The sequence below is a fragment of the Mus caroli genome, unplaced genomic scaffold, assembly GCF_978045245.1.
Source record: "Mus caroli unplaced genomic scaffold, Mus_caroli_1 scaffold_5, whole genome shotgun sequence".
In the NCBI taxonomy this organism is placed as follows: Eukaryota; Metazoa; Chordata; class Mammalia; order Rodentia; family Muridae; genus Mus; species Mus caroli.
Genome location: NW_028227260.1, coordinates 84974615 through 84997570, shown reverse-complemented (window position 1 = coordinate 84997570; position 22956 = coordinate 84974615). Strand labels below are relative to the sequence as shown.

General features: G+C 35.1%; 1 protein-coding gene across 3 annotated transcripts in view; it reads left to right on the top strand.

The window, feature by feature from the left end:
- Dmd (dystrophin) overlaps positions 1 to 22956 on the top strand; it is a 2436643-nt gene that overhangs the window by 1462383 nt on the left and 951304 nt on the right. For all 3 annotated transcript variants that reach the window (XM_085838134.1, XM_085838135.1, XM_029473188.1), the window contains exon 45: positions 6955 to 7130. In XM_085838134.1, coding sequence (XP_085694260.1) covers positions 6955 to 7130 — 176 coding nt within the window. The remainder of the gene's footprint in view (positions 1 to 6954; positions 7131 to 22956) is intronic.

Below are 22956 nucleotides of genomic sequence, written 5' to 3'. Positions count from 1 at the left end.
CTTTCTGCTGGCCCTCATGGCTTCAGTCCTTTTCCCTCACCCAGTACCATATCAGGTCGCACACCCGGTCCCTCTGTGCACTTTCCATCCCAGGTCCTTTTCTCCCTTCACATTTCTGATTGCTTTCTTCTCTCTCCTAAGTGGGACTGAGGCATCATCACTTGAACACATCAGCTTGCTGAGCTTTTTGAGTTCTGTGGACTGTATCTTGGGTATTCTGTACTTTTTTTTGGCACAGAAATGGGGGGAGGGATAATCCACTTATTATTGAGTACATACCATGCACATCCTTTTGGTTCTGAGTTACCTCACTCAGGGTGATATTTTCTAGTGACATCCATTTACCTGCAAAACTCAGAATGTACTCATCCTTAATAGCTGAGTTGTATTCCATTGTGTAAAAGAACCACATTTTCTATATCCATTCTTCTATCCTGGTATATCTAGGTTGTTTCCAGCTTCTAGCTATCACAAATAAGGCCTTTATAAACATAGTGGAACATATGCCCCTTTGGCATAGTGGCACATCTTTTGGGTATAGTCCCAAGAGTGGTATAGCTGGGTCTTCAGGTAGATCTATTTCCAATTTTCTGAGGAACCTCTAGATTGATTTCCAGAGTGGTTGGTTGCACCGGTTTGTAATCAGACCAGCAATGGAGGAGTGATCCCTTTCTCCACATCCTCTCCAACATTTGTTGTCACCTTAGCCTTTCTGATTGGTGTAAGGTGGAATCTCAGAGTCGTTTATTTTGCATTTCTCTGATCACTAAGGACATTGAACATTTTGTTAGGTGCTTCTCAGCCATTGAAGAATGTGAATTCTCAGTTTAGTTCTATACCCCAATTTTTGAATGTGTGTGTGTGTTTTGTTTGTTTGTTTTTGGTTTTTTTTGGCGATCAACTTCTTGAGTTCTTTATATATATTTTTGATATTAACACTCTCGAGGATGTGGGCTCAGTAAAGAGTTTTTCCCAATCTGTTGGTTGCCAATTTGTCTTATCGACTATTTCTTTTGCTTTACAGAAGCTTTCCAGTTTCATGAGGTCCCAGTTATCAATTCTTGATCTTAGAGCATGAGCTATTGGAGTTCTGTTTAAGAAATTTCCCCCTGTGCCAATGAGTTCAAGGATCTTTTCCACTTTCTCTTCTATTAGATTCCTGTGTATCTGGTTATATGTTGAGGTCCTTGAACCATTTGGACTTGTGCTTAGTCCAAGGTGACAAATATGGCTCTATTTTCATTTTTCTATAAACAGACAGCCAGTTAGACCAGCACCATTTATTGAAGATGCTTTCTTTTTTTCCATTGTATAATTTTGGCATCTTTGTCAAAGATCAGGTGACTTAAGTGTGTGGTTTTATTTTTGTGTCTTTCAATTTTATTCCATTGATCAACGTGTCTGTCTCTGTACCAATACCATGCTATTTTTTTCACTATTGCTCTGTAGTGAAGCTTGAGGTCAGGGATAGTGATTCCCCCAGCCATTCTTTTATTGTTAATAATTGTTTTCGCTATTTTGAGAATTGCTCCTCCATGTCTTTGAAGAATTGTGTTGGGATTTTTATGAGTATTGCATTGACTCTATAGATTGCTTTTGGTAATATGGTCATTTTTACTTTGTTAATTCTTCCAATCCATAAGCATGGGGGATCTCTCCATTTTCTGAAATTTTTCTTGATTTATTTCTTCAGAGAATTGAAGTTACTGTCATACAGGTCTTTCACTTGTTTGGTTAGAGGTAACCCAAGATATTTTAAATTATTTGTGGCTATTTTGAAGGAAGTTGTTTCCCTAACTTCTTTCTCAGATTGTTTATCCTTTCTATAAAGGAAGGCTACTGATTTATTTCAGTTAATTATATATCTGGGCACTTTGCTGAAGTTGTTTATCAGCTGGAGAAATTCTCTGGTAGAAATTTTGGAGTGGCTTATATATCATATCATCTGCAAATAGTGATACATTTATTCTTCTTTACCAATTTGTATCCCCTTGATCTCTATTTGTTTTCTTATTGTTCTAGTTAACACTTTGAGTACTATATTAAATAGATATGAGGAGAGTGGGCCTCCTTGTCTTGTCCCCAGTTTAAGTGGGATTGCTCCAAGTATGTCTCCATTTAATTTGATATTGGCTATTGGTTTCCAGTAAATTTCTTTTATTATATTTAAGCATGGGCCTTGAATTCCTGATCTCTCCAATGCTTTTAACATGAAGGGGTGTTGTATTTTGTCAAACAACTTTTCTGCATCTAAGCAGATGATCATGTGATATTTTTCTTTGAGATTGTTTATAAAGTGGATTATGTTAATGGATTTTCATATATTAAATCAACCTTGCATCTCTCGGGTGAGGCCTACTTGATTGTCATGAATGATGGTTTTAATGTGTTTTTGGATTCAGTTTGCAAGATTTTTTTGAGTATTTGTGCATCGATATTTATAAGCGAGATTGGTTTGAAGTTGTCTTTTTTGGTTGGGCCCTTGTGAGGTTTGGGTATCAGAGTAATTGTAGATTCATAGAACGAGTTAAGTAGTATTCCTTCTGTTTCTATTTTATGGAATACTTTGAGGAAAATTGGTATCAGGTCTTCTTTGAAGATTTGGTTGAATTCTGCACTAAATACATCTGTCTCTGGGTTTTTTTTTTTTTTTGGTTGTTTTTTGTTTGTTTGTTTCTTTGGGTTTTTTTTTGTTTGTTTTGTTTTGTTTTTTTGGTTGGAAGGTTTTTAATGACTTATATTTCCTTGTGTGATATGAGCCTGTTTAAATAGTTTACCTGCTCTTGATTTAACTTTGGTATGTGGCATCTGTCTAGAAACCATCCGTTTCATCTAGATATTCCAGTTTTGTTGAGTATAGACTTTTATAGTAGGATCTGAAGATTTTTTGAATTTCCTCCATTTCTGTTGTTATGTCTCCCTTTTCATTTGTGATTTTATTAATTTGGATACTGCCTCTTAGCCCTTTAGTTAGTTTAGCTAGTGGTTTATCTATATTGTTGATTCTCTCAAAGAACCAGCTTTTGGTTTTGCTTATTCTTTGTATTGTTTTCTTTGTTTCTATTGTTGTTTTTGGCCTTGAGTTTGACTATTTCCTGCCTTCTACTCATCTTGGGTGAGTTTGCTTCTTTATGTTCTAGAGCTATCAGGTGTGCTGTTAAGTTCATATTGTAAGATCTCTCCAGTTTCATTACCTTGACACTTAGTGCTATGAAATCTCCTCTTAGCACTGCTTTCATAGTATCCCAAAAGTTTGGGTATGATGTGTCAACATTTTCATTAAATTCCAGGAAGTCTTTGATTTCTTTCTTTATCTCTTCCCTGATCAAGTTGTCATTGAGTAGAGGATTGTTCAATTTCCACATGTATGTGAGCTTTCTGTAGTTTTTGCTGTTATTGAAGACCAGCCTTTGGCCACAGTGATCTGATAAGATGCATGGTATTATTTCAATCTTCTTGTATCTGTTGAGGGTTGTTTTGTGACAAATTATATATTCGATTTTGGAGAGGGTACCATGAGGTGCTGAAAAGAAGGTGTATTCTTTTGTTTTAGGATGAAATGTTCTCTAGATATCTGTTAAATCCATTTGGTTCAAAACCTCTCTTAGTTTCACTGTGTCGCTGTTTAGTTTCTGTTTCAATGGCCTGTCCATTGGTGAGAGTGGGGTGTTAAAATCTCCCACTATTATTGTGTAGGGTTCAATGTGTGTTTTGAGTTTTAGTAAAGTTTCTTTATGAATTTAGATGCTCTTGAATTTGGGGCATAGATGTTCTGAGTTGAGACTTGCTCTTGGTGGGTTTTCCCCTTGATGAATATGAAGTGTCTTTCTTCATCATGCTTGATAAATTTTGGTTGAAACTCTATTTTATTGGATAGTAGTATGACAACTCCTGCTTGTTTCCTGTGACCATTTGCTTGGAAGACCTTTTTCCATTCTTTTACTCTGAGATAGTGCCTGTATTTGTTATTGAAGTGTGTTTCTTGTATGCAGTAAAATGTTGGATCTTATTTGCATATCTCTTAACATGTATTTTATAGGTGAGTTGACTCCATTAATATTGATAGATATTAAAGAAAGATGACTGTTGGGTCCCTATATGTATGTTTTTGAAGGTTGCTTTATGTGCTTGTGGCTCTCTGCTTTTGACATTGTTGTGAGATGCTTAATATCTTGTCTTTTCTTTGATGCAGGTATCTTCCTTGTGTTGGAGTTTTCCTTCCAGGATTCTCTGTAGGGCTGGGTTGTTAGATAGATACTGTTTGAATTTGGTTTTGTCCTGGAATATTTTAATTTCTCCATCTATGTTGATTGAGAGATTTGCTGGATATAGTAGCCTGTGCTGGCATTTGTGATCTCTTAGAACCTACATGACCTCTGACCAGGATCTTCAGGCTTTCATAGTCTCTGTTGAGAAGTCTGGTGTAATTCTGAGGTATACCTTTGTATGTTACTTGGCCTTTTTCCCTTGCAGCTTTTAATATTCTTTAAGGATATTTACTCTTAAGAATAAATTTAAACATTCTGATCCTTACATCTCCAGTTCCAAAGTGGCAGGTACTGAGATAGCAGGGGGTGTGACCCCACACAGCTAGAAATGGAGGTTCTTCAGTTGACCTTCTTGAATCACAAACACCCTAATAAAAGTAAGCAATGGTCTGTCTATCCACAATACACTCCCATTTTTAAAACGTTGATTATAGCCGGACATGGTGGTGTATACCTTTAATCCCAGCACTCAGGAGGCAGAGGCAGGTGGATTTCTGAGTTCGAGGACAGCCTGGTGTACAAAGTGAGTTCCAGGACAGCCAGGGCTATACAGAGAAACCCTGTCTCAAAAAACCAAAACCAACCAACCAAACAAACAAACAAAACCATTGATTATACTCACATATTCATAACGACAATATAAAACTCACCTCTATGATCCTGATGATGGAGGTTTTCATCAAAGGTCTTCACATTTTGAGAACCTCTTGCTGTCCCTAAAGCTCCACATGTTTAAATCCAATCGTCAACTCCCAAACTTCCTTAGGCTGCCTTTGTATTATTCCTACTATGGAGCTCATCATTCAGCTGCTCTACCATGCATTTTAAACGTTGCTTTCTCAGTCTGATTGTATATAAGAAATGACAGTTACTCACAACTGTGTCTAGTCTCTTCAACTAGATCACCTATTGCCTAAAATCTAGAAATTTATACTTTTTTATGACTCTTTTAGTGTTCCAGTGATACCATAGTGGAGTTTTTTATTAGACTTATTTTCTTCTCTTTCTATATTCCTTCCCTTCTGGTATTATATTTCATGTATTTATTCATTAACAGAAGTTATACTAACTATACTTCTTATGCAGCAGCAGATATACCATTCTGAATATATATATATATATATATATAGAGAGAGAGAGAGAGAGAGAGAGAGACAGAGAGACAGAGAGACAGAGAGACAGAGAGACAGAGAGACAGAGAGAGACAGAGAATGGAGGCACGGTTTGTTAAGACTTATATCTTGTTAACAAGTAATAGTGACTATTACCTACAATGGTAATTGGAACAGCTGGTAAATAATGGCATGTAACTGTTAGGTCAAGTGACATATTTCCAAGAGAACATAACATGTTCATGAGAACAGTCGGGAGAACATTTGAGACAGTATTTTAGACTTGAGGAAGCCATGATTTCATTTTTATTGTGCTGTAATATGGCCATCATATGAACACCTTGTTAACATATTTGTTAATTTGTGGGGTTATTTAATTGCAAGAAATATGTTACCAAAATTCTTGTATTTAAAAGGTAGGAACTAGAGAGATTGCTTAGATGTTATGAACACTATTGATCTCGCAACAGACTCAGGTTCATTTCTTAGGGCATCTGATATACTCTTCCACCATGTGTAGGCACATTCATTTGGTTGGTGTATGTAAATTCATGCAATCAAAAAATACATATGAAATAAAAATAAATAAAAATTTTAAAAGTTATAATAATAAAATAGTTTGGTGCTGATGGAGAATGAAGTTAAATAGAGCTAACTTTTAAAATCAAATTTTACCTTATTGTTTTGGCAATGTGTTATTTTCCTTAAAAATTCTACATTATCTTTTAAAATAGGTTTACAGAAAAGGAATGTCATTTGTATTTTTAATGTAAAAGTCATTCTCATTCTGTGCATACTTGGTTGTAATCATTTCTTTTTTTTTAATGGAACAGACTTCTGATACTTTACTCTTAAATTTTCATTTAGGATAAATTGTAGAAGATATGTAAGCTTGTCACCACTGATGACTCATAAAACTGTTCTGGTAGCTATAGATTATTTTCAGATTTATTACTGTACATTAGAGGTTTCTTGATGGGTTGCCCTGAATGCAATTAATTTTCAGTTTTATGTGGCTTTATAATGCAAAATAGATCGGTGCAAACAGAATTTGAAATAAATGTCTGTAATATAGTAATTACTTTTATTTTAAAAGCTCTAGAGGGTTTTTTAAAAAATACTATAGCTAAAGTATGAGTGTTCTTTTTCACCTTGGTATTGACAACCAACTAATATATCCAAATACTTGGTTCATGTTTAAATTTTACAACACTTCATAGACTATTAAACATAGAACATCCTTGTGGGGACAAGAAATCGAATTTGCTCTTGAGAAGGTTTCCAACTAATTGATTTGTAGGACATGATAACATCCTCTAGCTGACAAGCTTACAAAACAACCCCCACTCGCTGAGCTGAAGTGAGAGGGTGCTTTTTTACTAACATAAAAGGTGTCTTTCTGTCTTGTATCCATTGGATGTGTACATGTCAGGTTCATTGAGCAAATTTCACTGTGATCTTTTCTATTTCTGTTTTTTTCAGTGTAACTGCACATAAGAGCATGTTCTTTAAACTTTCTCTCAGATTAAAGAAGACTGGGTTTCAGTTTTGTTTTGTTTTCTGATGGCTTACAGGAACTCCAGGATGGCATTGGGCAGCGTCAAGCTGTTGTCAGAACACTGAATGCAACTGGGGAAGAAATAATTCAACAGTCTTCAAAAACAGATGTCAATATTCTACAAGAAAAATTAGGAAGCTTGAGTCTGCGGTGGCACGACATCTGCAAAGAGCTGGCAGAAAGGAGAAAGAGGTAGGGTGACAGAGACTTTTTAGCAGAGCTACACTGTCCTTTAAAATAGATTTTGTTCGTGAAAGATGGGTGAAAGGTGCTATTGTTAAGAAGTGCATCAAATATCAATAGCAACAATGACAATTTTTGCCTTTTTCTTAGGTACTGTCATTCATACTTGTTGCTCTCTAGCACCTTTTGGTTGTTTTATACTTCTAAGTTTGTGCTAAAAATCATGAGGGATTGCCTAAATTTGGCTCTCTTCAGTGTATTCCAGCTTTACCCAGCTGAATCACAGGAATTCTTCCCCAAAAGTAAAAGAGTAGGAAAGGCAATCATAGATGACTATTTTGTAAAAAGGAAAGGTGCTTGGTATAATGTTCACAGCACTGCTTAGGATCTTCACTGTAAAAACAGGATTGTATTATTAACTTTTATTTCAACTACATTTCTTACTACATTCTTGAAAAAGGTATTTAGGTTAAAAAAATGTTCAAATTTAAAAGAAAGAAGAAAACCAAAATAGAAAATGCTTGCTTCTGTATTCAATTACCATTTACCCTTCTTTTGGAGTGTAGTGAATATACCTGAAGCCAAATGCATGCTATGGTAATTGGAAAGCACAGAAAATATATACATGAGACTTGGAATTAGGCTAATAATAATGGCATGAAATATTACAATGTATGTCATGAACACCTTATAATCGTGATTACATTGATTTGGAAAAATATTTTAAATATATTTTGGTTCTTGTTTTTATAAATACCTGACTATAGTGCCTAAACAAAATATATTTCTGTTTTTTTTTTTTTTTCTGATAGTGTTTGTTAAACTGAGTGTTTAAAATCCAGTGTCTTTTGGCTTCTAAATGTAAGCTATAATTTATAAATAAGGATAGGGACAATTTATCTGCCCACCAATAAAGCTCTGAAATTTTATATTCATCTAATTTTGTAGAAAATGCTATGTGCTGACTGTGTTGTAAAATATTATCCAAATTGTAGGTTAATTACAGTTGGGATTTGGCTGTAAGTGGTTAGAAAATGTTCTCTTGTTCCACTAGTTTAACCTATATTAAATGCTGTAATTTGTGCTTTAAAAAGTCAAGATCAGCTCCCTTAAGTTTTTAAAACCTCAAGGTTTTAGAGTTCTCTGTTTCATTTTATTTCAAAATAAATGTTCATGAATAGCTTTCCAATTGCATCAGTTTTGTGGCAGAGTTCCCCGGGTTATTTTCCACTTATGTTTTGTGAAATATAAATATGTTTCAAAATGTGGGTGACAGGTTCTCTCACCTATTCACTGCTATTTCAAAATATGTAGTAGCAAATGTACAAATTAAGTAATTTCAAAAGAACATGTTACCATAAGTGATGTAAAAGGATTGTAATCATGAAATAATTGTTATTAGCAAATTTTCAGTATGAGACTGATGGCGTTCAAGAGGAAACAGAAGTTACTTATAGCACAGGTGCAAACAAAGATGCCAGTGCTATGTAACAATAACATTTTTATTTGATATGCTCATTAAATTAGAAATACTGAGCATTCCATAATCCAGGATGCCCATAAAGGAAGTAATTTTAAGCATACCTATAAAAAAACTATTTGAAGCTTTACTGCTATATAATTTTGTGTTTCTCTTTGATAGTACAAAAAACTCCAAATGATTATAGAAAAATTCTCTGAAGGGGTTAAGTGGTGTTGAACATCTATTAAATGTATAAATTCTATAAAATATTCTTATGATGCAGTTTCTCACAGAAAGTTCGCAGCTTCTTCTATCATATAGCAGAGGGCCCTAGTCCTATCTATAGTTTTGAGGAGGGCAGTTACGATTTTAATGATGTTGTAGACTCAAAAATAATCTTTATAAACAATGAGATGCAATTTAAAATATGTTTTATTTGAAGGGAAGTTATAGGATAAAGCAAAGCAAGCCTGTGCATGAAGGATTTTTTTTTTTAAATCCTGGTCTGTGAATAGAATTCAAGGGATGCTACAATCTTGAATAGAGAAAAGCACCTCTTTGTTTTCACTAATATCAAAATGGAATTAAGAATGAACTTCTATTCTGAATATTGGACAAAAATCAAAATAAACAAAAATAAGTGGCACAGTAATACAATGACTCTGAAATCATAGATAGTTTATCTTTAGTGTATTTTTATTAGATATTTTCTTTATTTACATTTCAAATGCTATCCCAAAAGTTCCCTATACCCTCCCCCCGCCCTGCTCCCCTACCCACGCACTCCCACTTCTTGGCCCTGGCATTCCCCTGTACTGGGGCATATAAAGTTTGCAAGACCTAGGGGGCTCTCTTCCCAATAAGATATTTTCATATGTCATGAGAGCTACTCTACATATCTCAAGATATTTCTCATGATTGTTTTTTGTATACTTTCTAAGAACCTAGTTTTCAAACTTAATGTAGTATAGTAATGATAATTTAGTAACAGTATATAATATATAATCTTCAAATTAGAGTAGTTAACATTTCTAGCTCTGGAACATTGTAAAACTGTGGATTGATATGTAGAAATTATATATATATATATATATATTTAGAGTGTACTGTGTGAAATTTCAAAACACACTTACAATATATATTGATCAAAGAGTAACCTTAACCATAAGATTATCTTTAGAAGGTTTAAGACTCTGTTTTCTAATTGTTCATAAAATATCTAACAGGATATCATTATAAACTATAGTCTTTGTTCCATGTTCAAGAACACTAGCAATTATTCTACCTAGATTTTTTACCTCAAAAATGCAGTAATTATTACATCTACATAAATATTATAATGTATTCAGAATAAGAACCTGTATTATATCACAAAATTTGTAATAGTTTGCTATCTATTTTAATGCATTGGTTTTTCTGTGTACTTTGTGTTATTGACTTACTGCCAAGAATTGTGGGGTTAACCGAATTTCTAAGGAAACTCATGGAATAAAACAATATGTATGTATATCTATATAGATATATAAATATATATATTGCTGTTCTCTATTTGCTCAGAATCATTATATATTCCAATGCTGTCATTTTTGACATATAGATCCAACTTCATAAAATCCTTTTTTCCTGAAAATTCCAGGAGAAGTAAATGTCAAGGGAATGTGGGAAATGAAATTTTAGACTGTGAATTGCTGACACCATCACGAAGAACACTTATATAGGATAATCCTGTCTGACATAAGATTGAAAGAGACAGAAGCAAGGGCACAGAAAATGGAAATGAAATCTTAACTTTGAATTGAGCAATCCCTGGACTCTAAACTTTAGCACTAAAATTTGTCTTATGGAATTATATTTCATCTTCATTTTAGATAAACAATGTGCCTCCCATTATTTCACACAATTACTACATCAACCTGTTCTGAAGAATATTTTTTTCTTAATTTAAAAGATCCTTAGTTAAAATATTACTTGAATTTGTTCTTTTCCATATTTCCTTCCCTCCTTTCCTTTTTTGCTTTCTTCCTTCATTCCTCCCTTCCTTTTCTCTCTCTCTCTTTTTCTTTCTTTCTTTCTTTCTTTCTTTCTTTCTTTCTTTCTTTCTTTCTTTCTTTCTTTCTTTCTTTCATTTTATTTAATGTTCTAATGAATTATATGCATTGTTCTTGATTAGTGGAAACTAATTCTGGCCTGCTTGACAGTCTTTGGAGTTATACCAGCTTTTGTTTGGAATTAAAAATTTTCCATACACCCTTCAATTTCTTTAGAGGAAAGCATATACTCATATATGAGCAGTAGACTTCTTAAAAAAATATTGATTCTTTTCTGGAAAACAATCTTAGGATAAGCAATGTTTAAATATTTCTTTTGTAATAATCTTTTTCAGAGTACATAGAAGCTAAAAGTTAAACTAGGCATATCAATAGTCCTTATGGTATACGACTGACAGTTTGATCCATGTTTATTACTTATTTAAATATTTCTACAGAAAGAATTTGCCTATATATGATCTATGATACTTTTCCCAAGAAGATTGGCAATGAAAACAAGATAATGGGAAGCATTCTTAAATAAATTTAAGGAAAGCAAATGTTGTTTAAAGACCTTAGTTCATTGCTTGCATGTGAATGAATGCTTTTAATTAGCAATAAACTGTATCTAATACATTAAAGTCAGCCTAGCAGGACCTCTCCTTGAAAATCTCCATCAGCAAATCATATTTTTCTATGCACCCCGTATAACATAACTGTTTTCACTTAAGAGTTTCTAACTAGCTCTTAATACAGTCTAACTCAAATACTTTTTTGCTGCATTTCAAAAAAAAAAGCTAAGATTCATAACATGATTGATTGCAAATCTCTTTACTTTGTATACATTCCTTAAATGTGTATAGCTAGTAGAGCTAATTTATAGACATAAAGCCAGGGACACTAAAACTTATAGAGGAGAAAGTGGGAAAAAGCCTCAAATATACAGGCACAGGAAAAATTTCCTGAACAAAATACTAATGGCTCATGCTTTAAGATCAAGAATCGACAATGGGACCTCATAAAATTGCAAACCTTTTTTAAGGCAAAGGACACTGTCAATAAGACAACAAGGCAACCAACAGATTGGAAAAGGATCTTTACCAATCCTAAATCCAATAGGGAACTAAAATCCAATATATGCAAAGAACTCAAGAAGTTAGACTCCAGAAAAACAAATAACCCTATTAAAAAATGGGGTACAGAGCTAAACAAAGAATTCCCAATTAAGGAATACAGAATGGCTGAGAAACACCTAAAAAATGTTTAACATCCTTAATCAAAACAACCCTGAGATTCCACCTCACACCAGTCAGAATGGCTAAGATCAAAAACTCAGGTGACAGAAGATGCTGGTGAGGATGTGGAGAAAGAGGAACACTCCTCCATTGTTGGTACGATTGCAAACTGGTACAACAACTCTGGAAATCAGTTTGGCAGTTCCTCAGAAAATTGGACATAGTACTACTGGAGGATCCCACAGTAAGGATACATGCTCCACTATATTTATAGCAGCCTTATTTATAATAACCAGAAGCTGGAAAGAAACCAGATGCCCCTCAACAGAGGAATGGATACAGAAAATGTGGTACATTTACATAATGGAGTACTACGTAGCTATTAAAAACAATACATTTATGAAATTCGTAGGCAAATGGATGGATGTGGAGGCCAATCATAAAAGGACACACATGTTATGCATTCACTAATAAGTGGATATTAGCCCAGAAGCTCAGAATACCCAAGATACAATTTTCAAAACACATGAAACTCAAGAAGAAGGAAGACCAAATTGTGTATACCTCGATTCTTTTTAGAAGGGGAAACAAAATGCCCATGGAAGGAGTTACAGAGACAAAGTTCAGATCTGAGACTGAAGGAATGACCATCCACAGACTGCCCCACCTGGGGATCCATCCCATAAACAAACACCAATATCAGACACTATTGCAGATGCTAACAAGAGCTCTCTGACAGGAGCCTGATATAGCTGTCTCCTGAGAGGCTATGCCAGTGCCTGACAAATACAGAAGTGGACGCTCACAGTCATCCATTGGATGGAGCACAGGGTCTCCAATGAAGGAGCTAGGGAAAGTACCCAAGTAGCTGAAGGTGTCTGAAGCCCCATAGAAGGAACAACAATATGAACTAACCAGTACCCCCATAACTCCCTGGGACTAAACCACCAATTAAAGAAAACACATGGTGAGACTCATGGCTCTAGCTGCATATGTATCAGAGGATGACCTAGTAGGTCATCAATGGGAAGAGAGGCCCTTGGTCCTGTGAAGGTTCTATGTCCCAGTATAGGGGACTGCCAGGGCCAGGAATCTGGAGTGGGTGGGTTTGGGAGCAGGCTGAGGCAGGGAGTGGATAGGGGATTTTCAAAGAAGAAACTAGGAAAGGGGGTAACATTTGAATTGTAAATAAAGAAACTAATAAAAATTTTCAAAAAATTATAGAAATCAATATTAAAATCATGCTCATACATTCACATTCTACCCTCAGAAGTGCTTCAGATCCACCTTCGGTCTACTTACTATTTGACCTTTCCAAGTTTCTCATCAGCAGTTTAGACCTGGACTCTTACTTACATCATGGAGTTCAGAGTTTACAAACTACATGACCATAACCTGAACCCAGCTAGAATTCACACATTTTTTCTATGAGCCTTATTTTGTAAGAATTAAAATTTAAATATTGAGACAAGTTGTATTTGTTAAATGAGAATTCCTGTTTGTTTATTTGTTTTTAATTAAATCTACTCACTAAGCTCTATCTCCTATGTTCTTTCCTGTCATCATCATATTTGACTAAAAATCGTCTCAGGCATGCTAGTCAAAAGTGCCATGTCTGATTCAGTCCAGACACTACCTGTAAGTTGATAAAAATGCAGAATCTAACAAGTTACTTTTTTGATTGGCTTCCTAGGATATGCAAGTGTACATAAACATTTGAGAATGACTACATTTATGAGCAAGCATTATCTTCATTTTACTATATCTGTTTTGGTTCACTCATATTCAATAATGATTTCCACATAGACAATTTTGTTTTATCCTTTCTAGACCCAATATAGTGACTCAATGATAGTGGGAAAAGGGATGTAGTAAGAGTGGCAATAATACACAAAGATGTCAGGGATGTTGTATTGTAGCTCATATGACCCTTTCTTCCGATAACTGTGTGCTCAGTTGTGTTCTATTTTTAGTTTTATAGAGGGTCATTGCAGAAACAAACTGGGAAATTCCATGACCATGATTACACACCTAATCAAAAGTTGGAACCTGGATACAGATCCAAATCTGCAATCCTTAATCTAGATCCAGTTTTGTACTGTCTGACTCTGTTTTGAAGAGTAGTGAAATACCACAGTTGCAGCCTTCTGACTTTCCACTTGCTTTAGCTGGCCACATTTAGGAACAGGGGAGTGGAATATGGACTCGGCTTTTCAGTCATGTTGCCATCACTTTCACTAACTCAGCATATATCTGAATCATCAAATCATACTGTATTCTTTCCTTCAGCATTTCTAAGTCCATTTGCTTTGCTTGAAATTCCTTTCCCTTTATTAAGTATGTTTTCTGAAAACTCCTACCCATCCTCTCAAGACACAATTAAGAGTTCTATGACTGTAACCTCTTCCCAAGTACAAGCCAGTGTATTTCCTCTAAAGTACTTTCAGGTTTATTTTTTTTAGTAAATTCATTGTATTCACAGATCAGACATTTTGAGATCAGGGTAGAGTAAATATTGTCCCTAACTATATAACTCATAATACTCAGGTGAAAGTTTGATGAATTTATGTATCCAATAAGTATTTCCTTAACTCTAATAGTGAGAATATGCATTCATATTCAAATTAAACTGAACAGTTAACATTTCACAGTAGATATTGTTACATATGTTAGATTAGATCTGCACAACAAAATGCTAGAATTGGATTTTTTCTTTCTAATTTTAAAACTGTAAAATGAATTCAGACATAAATATTTTAGGTGCTTTCTAAAATATAATCCACTTATGAGACAGTTAGATGCACTATCTTTCGCTTATAGCAAAATTTGCCACTGTAGTCAAAGAACTTGTATATTTATTTATATCATTCTTACTATATTCCCACCAGTACGCTCTGAATGAAATAAATGAAAACCCTAAAAATGTTACTTTATCCTCATCTAGCCTATAGCCAGCTGATTTTTTTATTAAATCCATATTATGCAGAGTTATTTTGGAGTATTAAGTTAGATCTTGGGGATATTATTGTCCACAGGTGTCCTTGGAAAAGCTGGTCTCTTCCCATCTGTTCTCTGATGACTCTTGAAAAGTTTTGAAGGACAGTCATAATTCTTCATCAGAAGACTTTGAAAATTTTATCTCATAGCTAATTCTTTTAGGCCATATTTTTTTTTCAAGCTGGCAGCCTAGAGCAAAACAGACCAAGTAGACCAAATATTCTGTTGTACTGGCTGGAGTGACAGTGTTTCTTAAATAATTTCCATTATGTTTACTCATTAAATTTTATTAAGTTCTTCGTTCTTTATTTAAAGAGACTATTAATCTGATTTTGAACTAAATAGAAGAGCAGTATAGCTATCTTAAAATCATTTTTACTAACAGTTCTATGACTATATACATTGGCTCTTTTCACTAGATAAAAATATTTGCCAAGTGTTACTGTATAATTTATGTCAACATTTTCTATTTTCAAATTTGGATATTTAATTAATATTATATAAACTGTTGGGATAGGATTTCATAGAGAAAAGTTCTGGTTTCCATGAAAACTGAGTCAATTTCCTTGGAAGACTTGTTAAAATGGCTATATTAATTAATTGTTTAAGATTTGGTGTGGGGATAGATATTACAGAAATCTGAAATTATCTTATAATTCTAAATACTATAAATAAAAAGTCACAGATGAATAAATGTAGACAGGCATATGGCAAACCAAATGCACAAAAAAATTCAGGCAGTATAAACTTAATCTAGAGAAATTGGTGATCATCACTATATTATACGTGATTGAAAACCATTTGCAAATTGTAAGAAATAAGAAAAATGTTTAATATGTACTAATACCTTCCTACACATACATTTCTGCCAAACTGTCTGTTTAGTCAGCATAATCAAATTTGATTAAGAAATTCCTCGCACTGAATGTAAATTAAAACACTTCTTAGCATATCTGTGGTAAATGATGAAGGTAGTCTTAAAAATATTCTAATACTAATCAGCTATATCAAAAATCAGATTTCAAATAAATAATATAATCCTGAAACTTAAGGCCTTGTAAAAACAAGCATAAATAAAATTTAAAGGATGGTGAGGAGCTAGAGAGATAATTCAATCTTTTAAAAAGATGGGCAAATTGGGGCCACCTTGGGCTGAACTCTGCCAAAGGTGACATGGGCCTTAGAGGACTCTCCACACCACAGGCACCCTAGCATGCCCAGGATCTTAGGATCACTGGTGAGCAGAAGACAATATCTGTTCCAAACCAATCTTGATTGGCCTGTGACAGCAGGAGCAAGGACACAGGAGCCCTGCCTGACCAGCAGCTCAGGTTCCTTTGATCAGTTCTGGTATACCTCGGTTTCAAACACACCAGACAGCCCCACAGTCCCCAGAGGAGACACCACTTCCAGGTGCTCTAATATGCTTAGGATCTTAGGATTCCAGAATCCAAGGATACCAGGACCTTTGTCACTCCAGGATCTCAAGGTATCAGAGGAAGCTTGACTGACAAGAACTCTGACACACCCAGAATCTTGGGTTCACAGGGGACTGGAATCACAGGATCTCAGAGAAATCTGGACTCCGAGGAGTCCTGAATCAACAGGGATTATATGAAGGACAGGTTCCAATCAGATATATTGAGGGCAGCAAGCACTTGAGGTAATCAGATGGCAGGAGGCAAGCATAAGAACAGAAGCAACAGAAACCATGTTTACTTGGCATCATCAGAACCAAACTCTCCCACCATAGCAAGTACTGGATACACCATCACACCAGAAAAGCAAAACATGGATCTAAGGTCACTTCTCATGATGATGATGGAGGACTTTAAGAAGGAAACAAATATCTTCCTTAAAGAAATACAGGAAAACAGCTAGAATCCCTTAAAGAGGAAATACAAAAATCCCTTAAAGATTGACAGGAAAACAATACCAAACAGGTAAAGAATTGAACAAAACCATCCAGGATATAAATATGGAAGCAGAAACAATAAAGAAATCACAAAGGGAGACAATTCTGGAGATAGAAATACTAGGAAAGATATCAGGAACCATGGATGTGAGCATCAGCAACAGAATACAAGAGATAGAAGAGAAAAATCTCAACTGCAGAAGATTTCATAAAACATGGACACAACAATCAATGAAAATGCAAAATGCAAAATGCAAAAAGATCCTTACTCAAAACATCATCATTCTGAGTGAGGTAACATATTCACAAAGGAACTCACACAATATGTACTCACTGATAAGTGGATATTAGCCCAAAAACTTAGGATACGCAAGATATAATATACAATTTGTTAAATGCATGAAACTCAAGAAGAACGAAGACCAAAGTGTGGACACTGTGCCCCTTCTTGGAATTGGGAACAAAACACCCATGGAAAGAGTTAAAGAGATAAAGTTTGGAGATATGAAAAAAGGATGGACCATCTAAAGACTGCCATATCCAGGGATCCATCCCATAATCAGCTTCCAAACGTTGACACCATTGCATACACTAGCAAGATTTTGCTGAAAGGACCCAGATATAGCTGTCTCTTGTGAGACAATGCCGGGGCCTAGCAAACACAGAAGTGGATGCTCACAGTCAGCTATTGGATGGATCACAGGGTCCCCAATGGAGGAGCTAGAGAAAGTACCCAAGGAGCTAAAGGGAACTGCAACCCCATAGGTGGATCATTATTATGAACTAACCAGTACCCCAGAGCTCTTGACTCTAGCTGCATTTGTATCAAAAGATGGCCTAGTAGGCCATCACAGGAAAGAGAGGCCCATTGGACTTGCCAACTTTATATGCCCTAGTACAGGGGAATGCCAGGGCCAAGGGGTGGGGGTGGGTGGGTGGGGGCTGGGGGGGAGTGTATTGGGGACTTTTTGGATAGCATTGGAAATGTAATTGAGGAAATTACCTAATTAAAAAAAAATAAAATAAAAATCCAGGAAATCCAGGACACAATGAGAAGACCAAACCAAAGGATAAACGGTATATATGAGAAAAAAGATTTGAAATCCAGGACACAATGAGAAGACCAAACCAAATGATAAAAGGTATATATGAGAAAAAAGATTTTTTTACTTAAAGAACCAGTAAATATCTTCAACAAAATTATAGAAGAAAATGTCCCTAACCTGAAGACAGAGATACCCATGAACATTCAAGGAGCCTACAGGACTCCAAATAGACTGGACCAGAAAAGAAATTCCTCCTGGCACATGATAATCAGAACAACAAATGCACTAAATAAAGATAGAATATTAAAAGCAGTATGAGAAAAAGGTCAAGTAACAGGCAAAGACAGAACTATCAGAATTACACCAGACTTCTCATCAGAGACTATGAAAGCCAGAAGATCCTGGACAGATATTATACAGACCCTAGGAAAACACAAATGCCAGCCCAGGCTACTATACCCAGCAAAATTTTCAATTACCGTAGATGGAGGAACCAAAGTATTCCATGACAAAATCAAATTCACACAATCTTTCCACGAGTCCCACCCTGCAAAGGATAATAACAGGAAAAAAAAAAAACAAAAACAAAAACAAAAACAAAAAAAACCAAGGATGGAAACTACGCCCTAGAAAAAGCAAGAAAGTAATCCTTCAACAAACCTAAAAGCAGACAGCCATATGAACAGAATGCCAACTCTAACAACAAAAACAACAGGAAGTAATAGTTACTTTTCCTTAATATCTATTAATATCAATGGACTCAATTCCCTAATTAAAAAAAAACATAGACTAACAGACTGGCTATATAAACAGAATCCATCATTTTGCTACATTTTAAAGAAACCCACCTCAGGAAAAAGACAGACACTACCTCAGAGTAAAAGGCTGGAAAACAGTTTTCTGAGCAAATGGTCTGAAGCAACAAGCTGGAGTAGACATTCTAATATCAAATAAAATCGACTTCCAACCCAAAGTTATCAAAAAAGACAAGGAGGGGCACTTCATAGTCATCAAATGAAAATCTTCCAAGAGGAACTGTCAATTCTGAATATCTATGCACCACATGCAAGGGCATCCACATTCATTAAAGAAACTTTAGTAAAGCTCAAAGCACACATTGCACTGCACACAATGATAGTGGGAGACTTTAAAACCCCATTCTCATCAATGGACAGATCCTGGAAACAGAAACTAAACAGAGACACATTAAAACTAACAGAAGTTATGAAAAAATGGATTTAACAGATATCTATAGAACATTTTATCCTAAAACAAAAGGATATAATTTATTCTCAGCACCTCATGGTACCTTCTCCAAAATTGACCATATAATCAGTCACAAAACATGGCTCAACAGTTACAAAAATATTGAAATTATCCCATGAATCCTATCAGATCAACACAGACTAAGGCTGATCTTCAATAACAACATAAATAATAAAAAGCCAATGTTGACTTTGAAGCCGAACAACACTCTAGTCAATGATAACTTGTTCAAAGAAGAAATAAAGAAAGAAATTAAAGACTTTTTAGAGTTTAATAAAAATGAAGACACAACATACCCAAACTTATGGGACACAATAAAAGCATTTCTAAGAGGAAAACTCATAGCTCTGAGAGCCTCCAAAAAGAAACTAGAGAGAGCACACACTAGCAGCTTGACAGCACAAATAAAAGCTCTAGAACAAAAGGAAGCAAATTCATCCAAGAGGAGTAGAAGTCAGGAAATAAAACTTAGGGCTGAAATCAACCAAGTAGAAACAAAAAGAACTATTCAAAGAATCAAGCAAACCAGTACTTGTTTTTTTGAGAAAATCAACATATATAAACCTGTAGCTAGACTAACTAGAGGGCACAGGGACAGTATCCTAATTAACAAAATCAGAAAGGAAGAGGGAGACATAACAATAGAACCTGAGGAAATCCAAAGCAGCATCAAATCTTACTACAAAAGACTATACTCAACAAAACTGGAAAACCTGGATGAAATGGACAATTTCCAAGAAAGATACCAGATACCAAAGTTAAATCAGGATCATATTAACGATTTAAACAGTCCCATTTGCCTAAAGAAATAGAAATGGTCATTAATGGTCTCCCAAGCAAGAAAAGCCCAGCACCAGATGGGTCCAGTGCAGAGTTCTATCAGACCTTCAAAGAAGACTTAATTACAATTCTCCTCAAACTATTTCACAAAATAGAAACAGAAGGTACTCTACCCAATTCATTCTATGAAGCCACAATTACTCTGATACCTAAACCACATAAAGACCCAAAAAAGAAAGAGAACTTCAGACAAATTTCTGTTATGAATATCGATGCAAAAATAATCACAATAAAAATAATAAAATCCTCTCAAAAGGAATCCAAGAACACATCAAAACGATCATCCATCATGATCAAATAGGCTTCATCCCAGGGATGCAGGGATGGTTAAATATACGGAAATCCATCAACATAATCCACTATATAAACAAACACAAAGACAAAATCCACATGATCATCTCATTAAATGCTGAGAAAGCATTTGACAAAATCCAACACCCATTCATGATAAAAGTCTTGGAAAGATCAAGAATTCAAGGCCCATACCTAAAGATACAAAAAGCAATATGCTGCAAACCAGTAGCCAACATCAAACTAAATGAAGAGAAACTTGAAGCAATCCCACTAAAATCAGGGACTAGACAAGGCTGCCCACTTTCTCCCTACCTATTCAATATAGTATTTCAAGTCTTAGCCAGAGCAATTAGACAAAACGAGATCAAGGGGATACAAATTGGAAAGGAAGACGTCAAAATATCACTTTTTGCAGATGATATGATAGTATATATAAGTGACCCTAAAAAATCCACCAGAGAACTCCTAAACCTGATAAACAGCTTCAGTGAATTAGCTGGATATAAAGTTAACTCAAACAAATCAGTGGCCTTTCTCTACACAAAGGACAAAAAGACTGAGCAAGAAATTAGGAAAACAACATCTGTCACAATTGTCACAAATAATACAAAATACCTTGGTGTGACTCTAACCAAGGAAGTGAAAGATCTGAATGATAAAAACTTCAAGTCTCTGAAGAATGAAATCGAATAAGATCTCAGAAGATGGAAAGATCTTCCATGCTCATGGATTGGCAGGATTAATATAGTAAAAATTGCTATCTTGCCAAAAGCAATATACTGATTCAATGCAATCCACATCAAAATTCCAAATCAATTCTTCGCAGAGTTAGAAAGGGCAATTTGCAAATTCATCTGGAATTACAAAAAACCTAGGATAGCAAAAACTATTCTCAACAATAAAAGAATGTTATTGGAATCACCATGCCTGACCTCAAGCTGTACTATAGAGCAATTTGATTTAAAACTGTGTGGTACTGGTACAGCAACAGACAGGTATATCAGTGGAATAGAATTGAAGACTCAGAAATGAACCCACATACCTATAGTCACTTGATCTTTGACAAGGGAGTTAAAACCATCCAGTGGGGGAGGGGGGGAAGGCAGCATTTTCAACAATTGGTGCTGGCACAACTGGGGTTGTCATGTAGAAGAATTCATATTGGTCCATTCTAATCTCCTTATACATAGCTCATATCTAAGTGGATCAAGGAATGCCACATAAAACCAGAGACACTAAAACGTATAGAGGACAAAGTGTGGAAAAGCCTCAAACATATGGGTACCGGGGAAATAATTCCCGAACAGAATAGCAATGGCTGGTGCTATAAGATCAAGTATTGACAAATGGGACCTCATAAAATTGCATAGCTTCTGTAAGGCAAAAGACACGGTCAATAAGACTTAAAGACCACCAACAGATTGGGAAAGGATCTTTACCAATCCTAAATCCCATAGGGGATTAATATCCATTATATAAAAAGAACTCAAGTAGGTGGAGTCCAGAAAATCAAATAACTCTATTAAAAAAAGCAAAAGAGCACAACTATTTTTCTAACATTAAAAATAGGATGAACATATGATCCAGTAATCCTACTTCTGGGTATGATCAGAAAATTTCATTTCTCTGTTCCCAACATCATTACTCCAAATAAACAAAAGGCAGAAATATGTTATTTGCACACTGGAGGGTGAAACAGATGAATGTGAAAATACATTCAATATAGTATTATTTAGTATAGAAAGGAGCTTGAGCACATATTTTCAGGTAAATAAGCCTGAAAGATATTATACTAAGGGAAAATGGAAGGAAGGAAGGAAGGAAGGAAGGAAGGAAGGAAGGAAGGAAGGAAGGAAGGAAGGAAGGAAGGAAGGAAGGAAGAAAGGACCATCGAAAACATAAATACGATGATGCTATGAGGTAAAGTAATCAAAAAACCCATAAAGTTAAAGTAGAATGGTGATTGCCATGGATTTAGTTAAGAAAAGAATGGATATTTATTGTTTAACTGCTACAATGTTTCAAATCTACAGAGTGAACATTTCTGAAGATGGATAATGTTATTTGTTCACAAACATGTGAGTAGGCTTGCTGCACAGAACCATACACAAAAGCTGCCTTGCCTAGTGCCACATGCGTCCATTGCATCACCATGGCAAATGAGACTGAACTATCAGAACTTTGAAGCAAGATTTAGCTACAGAAACCTTGTCTTTAAGAAAACCATAGTGGTGTGGCAAGATGGCCCAGTGTATATACCGCTTGCCACCAAAGCATGATGATCTCAGTTCAGATATTTAAACCCATAGGTCTTAGGATTTTGTTATTGTTGCTACTGCTGCTGCTGCTGCTATTGTTACTGCTGTTGTTTCTCCTCAGTTTTTGTAATACAATCCTACCACAAAAACAACAACAAAAAAAACCAAAAAACAATATAAAACAAATGAGATGGAGAAATCAAGCTGGTACTGAATTAAAAGATTCATCTGTACTTGGTAGATTTTGTTATGCTGAAAGGTACTATGCACACTATCATTGCAGTAGTCAATAGTCTTATCAGACTGTAGTACTACACTACAATTCCAAGTCACCTGGAAAGATACTGCCATGTGTATAATGATGGCATGGATATTATGGGTGTTACTAACCACGGTTTGACTAGATTTGATGCCTGCTCCACAAGGCAAAATTGATGTGCATCATTATCAGGGCAAGAAAGTATGATTAGATAGTTCATAAGGCCCCATGAAGAA